The following is an 8,991-nucleotide window of genomic DNA, read 5'->3' as shown; positions in this document are numbered from 1 at the left end:
AGCAAAAGTCTTATGTAGATGCCCCAGGATGCTGTTTGGTGGATCAAGGACTGATAACATGTGAACTGGCATACTTTGCAACACACTAGAGATGAGTGTTGTCTTTCCTCCAAATGACATCAGTTTTCCTTTCCATGAATGCAAGTTAGCCTTCACCTTCTTGATAAGCTCCTCATAATATTCCTTCCTCCTTCTAGTGTAAAAAATAGGACACCCTAGATATGTGAAGGGGAATTTACCTCTTGCAAATCCTGTAATAGCTCCAACTGCCTGAAACAATCCATTAGCAACCTTTGAATACATGTAGTATGAACTCTTATCTTTGTTGATCATCTGACCTGATATCTTCTCATAGTTCCCCAACACTGCCATAATCTTGCTCAAAGAGGGAGGATGAGCAAATGCAAAGATTATCGTATCATCAGCATACGCCAAATGGTTTAAAGAATCAGACCACTTAGGCATTCCAAATCCCACAAATGACTTGTCTTCAAAAAGCTTATTCAAAGACCTGGAAAGTACCTCAGCTGACAGAATGAACAATGCTGGAGATAGGGGATTCCCTTGTTTCACACCCCTTGTCGACTTAAAGAACCCTGAGGACTGCCCATTCACCAATACTAAATACCAGTTATTTGATATCAAGTTCCACACCATGTTAATGAAGTGTTCAGAAAATTCCATCTTCCTTAGCACATGCAATAAGTACTTCCATGAGACCCTATCATAGGCCTTAGCCATATCAAGCTTGATCACCACATTAGCTGGCTTTCCCCTTAACCTTATGTTAGTGATAATTTCTTGAGTCAATAATATGTTCTCAAATATACTCCTACCCTTTACAAATCCGGATTGATTAGGAGCTATTAGAGATGGCAAAAAAATCTCCAATCTGTCATGTAACACCCTAGACAAAACCTTGTTAATGAAGTTGCTCAAACTAATAGGTCTTAAGTCAGAGAAGGTCTCGACTCTAGGTTTCTTGGGCAGCAACACTAGATTGGTGTGAGTGATGGATTTAGGCAATGCAGCTCCTCCATAGAAGTGTAGCACCATGTTGTGTATATCAGCACCAATAACATCCCAGCATGTTTGATAAAACAAGCCAGTGAATCCATCAGGGCCACTAGCACTCTCCCCACTAAGCTCAAAAACTACTGCCCTTACTTCTTCAATTGTTGGCAATCTGCTAAGTTCCAAATTCTGATCCATAGTGACCATTGAAGGTACATTATTGAGCAAGGAAAATTCGAAAGCAACACCTTCATTTGTGAACTTTCTTTGATAGAAGTCCACTGCAGCTGTAGCCAATTGCTCCTGGTCTTCAATCCATACCCCACTGCCACTTTTGATCCTCTTCAGTTGCAATTTCTTTCTTTTGCCATTGACATGGTTGTGAAAGAAACTTGTATTCCTATCTCCTTCAGCAAACCAATTCATCCCAGCTTTTTGCTTCCAATATTGCTCCTCAATATTCAAGTGTTTCTTCAATTCAGATTGAGCCTTTTGAAGCACAATCCTATTTTCAGTTGTAGGCTCTTCTTCAAACAACATCTCCTTCACCCTAACAATGTCCTCCAAAATAGCCAGTTGCTTGAAGATATCACCAAATGTTTCTCTATTCCATTTTGAGAGTGTTGCCTTCACCCTCTTGATTTTCTGCTTGAACATCAGAAACGGATCCCCTATGAAATCAGCTTCCCAATTCTGCCTCACCACATCCATAAATGTAGCATGCTTTGTCCAAAAGTTCAAGAATCTGAAAGGCTTGACAAACTTGGTTGTCTGCACCCCACATGTCATTAGCAATGGTGCATGATCTGATCCAGTTCTGATTAGATGCTCAACTTCAATAGTTGGTAACATGTTCTGAAATGGCAAATTCACAAAGATCCTATCCAATCTCTTGAATATACACTCAGCATTGGACCTCCCATTCCACCATGTGAATGGACTTCCTTTGTAGCCTTGCTCAAACAAACCACAAGAGTTTACACAAAATGCAAAATCCTCATATTCAGGAGGGTGTACTGGAAGTCCCCCTATTTTCTCATCTTCATGCAATAACACATTGAAATCCCCTCCTACCAACCATGGTAATTCCATATCACTTGCTAAATAATACAAGTGATCCCACAACTCCAACCTCTTAATTGCTGAACATTTTGCATAAACAAATATCATCATCATGTGTTGCCCCAGGTCATGGTGAAACACTCTCACAGTCACCTGTTGCTCAGTATCCTCCACTAATTCCCATTCCACAACTACATCGAAGAACAACCATATTTGCCCATTAATATTTGTATAAGCAGTCTCCATATTCAACCTCCTTTTATATCTCTCAATGAGTCCCTTCTTTTGAAAAGGCTCCATCAATGCAACTATACAAAAATTATGCTCCCTATTCATATTGATCACCCTAGGAAAGGCATGTTGTGTATTCACAGACCTTATGTTCCATATTAATGTTTTGATCATCATCTAGATAGAGAAGCTGCCCTCCTGGGCATTATTCTTGAAGGTTGTGGTGGATCTTTACTCTGATTCTTCTTAGTTTTTTTACCTCCTTTAGCACTAGTTGTGGGTGATAAATCCCCTTCCCTAGCCACTTGTTTGAAGTTTTCGGTAGTTAATTCATCATCTCCTTCATCTTCCATTGGATTTTGTCTCAATAAGTCTTCATCAATTGGTGTCACATTGTGTGTAACTAAATCATGTAAATGTTGTATAGGAGTCTTAGTTAGAACATTAAGATGTAGTTGCATGGTTTGATCAGTGCCAGATTCCATAGGCACTTCCTCTATTTCCCCGGATGCTCTTGGAATAATTGCCCGCTCATCAGCCTGTTCATACTCTTTGAAATATAGCTCATGGACATATGCCAGAACACCATCTACATAGGCCAAAATTTCTCCAGTGGCTCGAAGGTTGGGGTTTACTGTAGCTTCCTCATCAGGTGAACCTGGTTTTAGGCCTGGCGTCGCCAGCCTATCGCCGGGTGAGCCTGGCTTTAGGCCTGGCGTCGCCAGCCTATCGCCGGGTGAGCTTGGATTATTGTCCTTCTTCACCTTGTCTTCTATTATCTTTGTTTTGCCCAGCTGATCATTCTTAACCTCAACTGCATCGCTCCATAAGACCTTTGTAGAGTTTACCTCATCATGATCCTCCATCCGCCCAGAATCTTTAAAAGTTTGAGATGTAATCGCATGACAAGATTGGCTTGTGGTCACATTGAGTTGTTTTAGCTCCTCTTTGCTAGTCCCAAACCTTCTATGAATCCAGTCGATTATGGACTGAATCCCAGAAGGAGTAGGACCATCTTTAGAACTGAAGACTGGTTTTCCCCCCACCAAAACCAGTTGGTTGTTCTCGTTTATATCACTTTGTTTCTCCTCTAATACTACAAATTTATTCCTTGTTTGAACCTTGTTTGTCTGATCTTCTTCGACCTCCATCAGTGCAAAGTTATTGTGCACCTGCTGTACACCAGCATTCACTGGCATAATTGTATTGCCGGTTTGCTCTTGTACCTGGGTTTTGTTATTTTTGTTGGTTCCCCGATTATCCCGAACTTCCTTCCACTGTGCACCTACGTTCCCAACTACTTTTCCACTCGTTGGAATCATTAAAGGGGTAATGTGATTTTTGGTTTTTCCTTGTTCATCAGCAACAGAATTCCAGTTGTTCAACTCAGCAAGATCATTCCTTTTCTTGCTGCTTCGATTCTCAATAAGTTCCGGGTGCAAATGCCAACATTCAATTTCATCATGTCCTTGTAGTTTACACTCCTTACAATATTTTGGTAGCATGTCATACTGAATTCTCACCCATTCTGTTCGAACACCACCAGAAGCTTCATCATCAATATCCAATCGCACCTTTTTAGGTAGTTCGGCCAACAAATCGACAAGAACTTTTACTCTTGCGCAACTCGGCCTAGTTTTATTTGTAGTTGTCGCGTCAAGACACACTGGCCTTCCAATAGCTGTAGCCAAAGAAAATAGAGTTTCAATTACAAAAAAGGTAGGCAGCAGTCCAGGAAAAGAAACCCACGCCATCGCCATCGGAGTTTCTTCACCCGCCTTAAATTTTGCATCGTAGATAAGAGTACGCAATTGGTTTATGCATTTCTTTTTTGAAGGCAATTATTGTTGAAAAAAATTCTCTACTTTGACACAAGTTAAAAATATTATTTGAACTGTATATGATATTTGAGAATGTTGTACAGTTTAGGAAGGCATTGCAGACCTATTTTATTCAAAAACATGTGAACCTTAAGTTGAAACCTAATGAGAGGGAAAGGGTTAGGGCAAATTGCACAAAGAAAGGTTGTCCATGGCATATTCTTGGCAGCATAGAAGGTAGCACCGGGAATTTTAGGGTGATTACATATTACCCTGTCCACAAATGCTACAAGAAGACAAGGAACAAGATGTGTAACCCACCATGGATTGCAAAGAACTTCAAAGACAGAATAATTAGTGAGCCTCAAATTAAGCTTCATCAAATTCAAGCCTTAATTAGGAAAGCATATGGTCTATATGTGAGTAAAACTTCCCGCATAAGAGCAAAAATGATAGTTATGAAGGAGAATATGGGTGATTACAAGAAAGAATTTGCTAGACTTCATGATTATGCAGAAATGCTAAAGTCTACTAATCCTGGCACTATTGTAGTGATAAGGACATCTAAGAATGCAGAACCTGGCAAGGTTGTGTTTATAGGCATTTATGTCTGTCTTGAAGCATTAAAAACTGGATGGTTAGAAGGCTGCAGAAACATAATTGGCTTTAATGGTACATTCCTAAAGGAGACATGCAAAGGTGAACTGTTTTCCTGCATTTCCAAGTATAAAAATAATTAAATGTACCATGTGGCTTGGGCAGTAGTTGAAAAGGATTTAAAGGATAGATGGTCTTGGTTTATCAGATGTCTCAAGCATGATCTGAACTTGACAGAAACTGAAGGAGAAGGGCTGACAGACATGTCTGATATGCAGAAGGTATGGTTTCTAACACTTTGTCTTTAAAGTGTAATTGTTTTCATTTATGTTTAATTTATAACAATATAATGTTGTTGATTGTAGGGTCTTCATTTAGCCATAACTCAGTTATTGCCAAATATTGAGATGAGGTGGTGTGCTAGACATATCTGGACTAATTGGAAGCAAACTTGGCTTGATGAGGAAAGAAGAAAACACTTCTGGCAGTGTGCAAGAGCTACATTTGAAGTTTACTTTAGTTGGATGAAATGGACCAGCTGGGGGGATATATTGTTCAAGACTTACTGAAATATAACAAGGAGATATGGTGTAGGTCATACTTCAAAGAACATAGTAAGTGTGATGTAGTGGAAAACAATATGTGTGAGACATTCAATAGTTGGATATTGGGAGCTAGGCACAAATCTATTATTACTATGTTAGAGGAAATTAGAATCAAGTGTATGGAGAGGATGAATAGCATGAAAGAGTTTTCTGGAAAATGGGTAGGTGATATATCACCCATGGCTATGGAAATACTTGGAGAGAATGCTCAAAGGGCAGCCAAATATGAAGTCAAATTTAATGGTGAAACATGGTATGAGATCCAGGATGGGCCATATAAACATGTTGTTGACTTTAGGAGGTCTTCCTGTACTTGTAGATTATGGCAACTCAAAGGAATTTTATGTGCACATGCAATTATAGCAATGCATTATAAGAACTATGAGGTTGAGCCATATGTTGACCATTGGTATAGGAAGGACACCTACCTTAAGGCATACAACAGATTCATTCAATCTTTAACTAGTATGAATTTGTGGCCAAAAGCACACTGCCAGCTATTGAGCCACATGTTATAACTGCAATGCCAGGAAGGCCAAAGAAAAAAAGGGAGAAAAGTTGCTGATGAACCAAAGAAGAAGTTTGGGAAGGGTACAAGGATACGGAGACAAATGAGATGTTCTTTGTACAAAACTCTTGGACATAACAAGAAAGGATGTCCATCAGCAGTAAGTATTAATGTTCTTTGTGGTCATTATCAGATGAATTCAATTACTAGTCTTTGTTTTGTTATGTGTATGCAGAGAAACCAAGGGGGAAGGGCTGGAACTAGTTCAGTTGGAGGTGAAACTGCTGAAAATGCTTCATCAACAGCATCAGGTGGAAGGGATGGAACTAGTGGAAGTGCATCAGCAGCAGTAATAACTTCAACTATGGAAAGTGGCACCTTCACTCAACCAATCACTGATCCAAGCACACAACAATCAACTAATGTTGCTGGAGGTCCAAAAAGGAAGACCAATGAGCCTAGAAGAGGTGGTGAAAATGTAGGGTCTAAGAGACCAAAGGCAGCAGAATATGGTGTGTTATTTGATTCAAGTGGCACTGTGATAGAGAGGGTAAATATTTCCACTTAATTACACAATCAACATATATATTTTACTAGATAATCCCTCACTTACAACCTTTTGTCTTTGTGCAGTCTAGAACTACTGATAGAGTAGTACACAATCCTTCTACACTCATAAGTTCTGCCCCTACCAATATTGAACTTAGGTTCAAACCCCCTGGGCTAAAGTGAAAGGGTTGATCTGCAGTTACACAAAGGCAGCTGCAAGAACAGAGTTATAGAAGGGCAAACTCTGTTACAACCACTCAAGCCACACCAATGACACAATCCACACCAGGCAACCAAGCCACAACAGACATTAATTGAAGTGCTCAACTAATATTTTGAAGACTTAATCATGGATATTTTTGTTGACCGCTTGTGGTAGATAATATTTTGTAAAGCTACTTCATTATGTATGTTTTGTTGACTGCCTATCGTAGACAATATTTTGTAAAGCAACTTTCTTATTTTGGATATTTTATTAACTGCCTATAATATGCAATGATATTAGTAGTTCCTGTACTTGTTGTTGTAATGGAACCTTTGTCAATATATTCCATGAACAAAAGTTTACATCAACACAAAATATGTAGCCTAAACCCAGGAAATAAGAAAGTACACTATCAATCCTAAACACATAACATACGAGCTAATATTAGAATAACTACAACCGCAATTATAATAGCAGCAACTCTGAACTTCGACCTTCCTTGTCTTCTCTAATAATGGCATCGATCATTCTTTTAAATAAGACCCTGCAAGAAGAGTCTTGTAGTATTTTTCCTCAATCGCAGGATCAACCCATCGAAAAAAAGCCACAACCTTCACCAATCTCATATCTTCGGCAACCTAGAGACCTTCTTCCAGGATTAGTGGGTGTTCGTGACATTTTAAGATCTGCAGCAGTCCACAATAACATAAAGGTTCCTTCTTCATTGCTAAAGGAGAAGACGCGGTAATAGCTTATTTCTTGCCGGAGAAGAAGAAAAAAATTGAATTTCAAAAGAAAAGGAGATGGCAAAAATTGATGGGCAATAAAGAATCCTAGCAAAAAAAAATTATTTTGCACTGTTGAAGCTAACAAAGAAAGAAGAAGACATCAGATTTGGATACAAATCAGCTTCTACAATGTTCAACAATGGAGAATAAGGTAGAAAGAAGAAGATGACTGTTAAATAGGCCACATTATTACCGTTAGGGCTTTTTAAACTGCCTTTACGCCCCTTACAGGCGTGTGAATCACGCACTAAAGCCAAATATGACATATAGGATCAGCCACGTAGGATAAGCATTTATTATTCACGATTTGAATGAGTGTAAGTATTTAATTGGTAAACTTCTAAGTTTGGGGACCGGCATGACAAAGTGGCTTAAGTATAAATGACATTTAAGTTATTTTGCCTAAAAATAATTTTCAACTTATGCCTACTTTTAACGCACGTACTTCGCTTTTATCCCTGCTCACTTTTGATATATGGCTCTACTTTTAGCTCTGCTCACTTTTAATGCAAAGCTCCAATATTTTTAACATGTGCTCACTTTTAACACACATGACTCCAACTTTCAATCAATACTTACTTTTAATCGTGACAAGCAGCAATGATGAAAATTATGTGAAGAAGGCGGATTAAACTTTGTCAAGAAAGTTTAGCCACAAGGGAGAATTGTTTATGTTTACCCTAATTTTCTTTTCATATTTGGATTTACATGTCGTTTTAAAGAAGTATAAAATATTTACTATAATTGATTTACTTTTTCTAAAAGAAAAATATAGATCACTTTCACATTTGATAGATTCATTTTTTGGAGGAAAAAGGTTGTGACCTTTATGAATTGAGGATCACTCCTTCATACATAATAACATCCATAATGTAGTCCTTAAAAGAGTTTTATTTAGGGGGAAAAACTATTCTCTCGAAATTTTATTTTCTCTTTTTTTAGTAAATGATATGTAGGTTAATTGACCAAATCATATTAAATATAATATGTCTCTTTTAATATAATTCTCTGTCCACTGATTTATCGTCACCGAGATTTACTTTGTTCGCTTTTGTTTGACGTCTTTGTTATTTTGATCTCAACATTATCTGTAGAAATTCTAACTTGTGATTTACATTTGAAGCAGCTCTGTGGATTGATATTTGTAGAATAAGACATATGTACTACTCTATTTTATTTTCCCTATTTTTCTGTTTATTGGTGATCATATATAAGAAGTGAAAAATCAATATCACAAGAGCTGGCCACAGTAGTGCGTTCGATTGATTGGGTTTAGATGTGCCTGCAACAAATTCATTACTTTTAGTCAGTGCTTTATGCTACTCTATTATTTAGTGCAGTCTTGTTGTTAATGATATATGCTTATATAATATTCTTGAAACAAATCATAGAGGGAAATATTTGACAAAATCAATGCAGAAACTTTGCATATTCTTTGAGTTAATTTTCATCTCCTCTTCAATATTACACCTTCCACGCTAGGTTTTAAGGTATGTTTTCGTCTTGACATAACTGGTAAAGTTGCTGCCATATAACCTCTTGTAAAAATGTAGGATAAGGTTGCGTACAATAGACCTTTATAGTTCTGCCCTTCCCCGGACCCCGCGCATAG

General features: G+C 38.0%; 1 protein-coding gene across 1 annotated transcript; it reads left to right on the top strand.

Moving 5' to 3' along the window:
- The first annotated feature begins 4,207 nt into the window (after positions 1-4,207).
- LOC142167203 (uncharacterized) lies at positions 4,208-7,339 on the top strand. The gene is made up of 7 exons (XM_075227362.1): positions 4,208-4,851; positions 4,933-5,005; positions 5,090-5,211; positions 5,319-5,763; positions 5,860-5,997; positions 6,073-6,387; positions 7,175-7,339. The coding sequence occupies exons 1-7, from the start codon at positions 4,208-4,210 to the stop codon at positions 7,337-7,339; spliced, it is 1,902 nt and encodes a 633-aa protein (XP_075083463.1).
- Positions 7,340-8,991: the final 1,652 nt, after the last annotated feature.

The sequence above is a fragment of the Nicotiana tabacum genome, chromosome 12 (genome assembly GCF_000715075.1).
Source record: "Nicotiana tabacum cultivar K326 chromosome 12, ASM71507v2, whole genome shotgun sequence".
In the NCBI taxonomy this organism is placed as follows: Eukaryota; Viridiplantae; Streptophyta; class Magnoliopsida; order Solanales; family Solanaceae; genus Nicotiana; species Nicotiana tabacum.
Note: the sequence above shows the minus strand (reverse complement) of the source record. Positions and strands in the feature narration are given on the sequence as shown.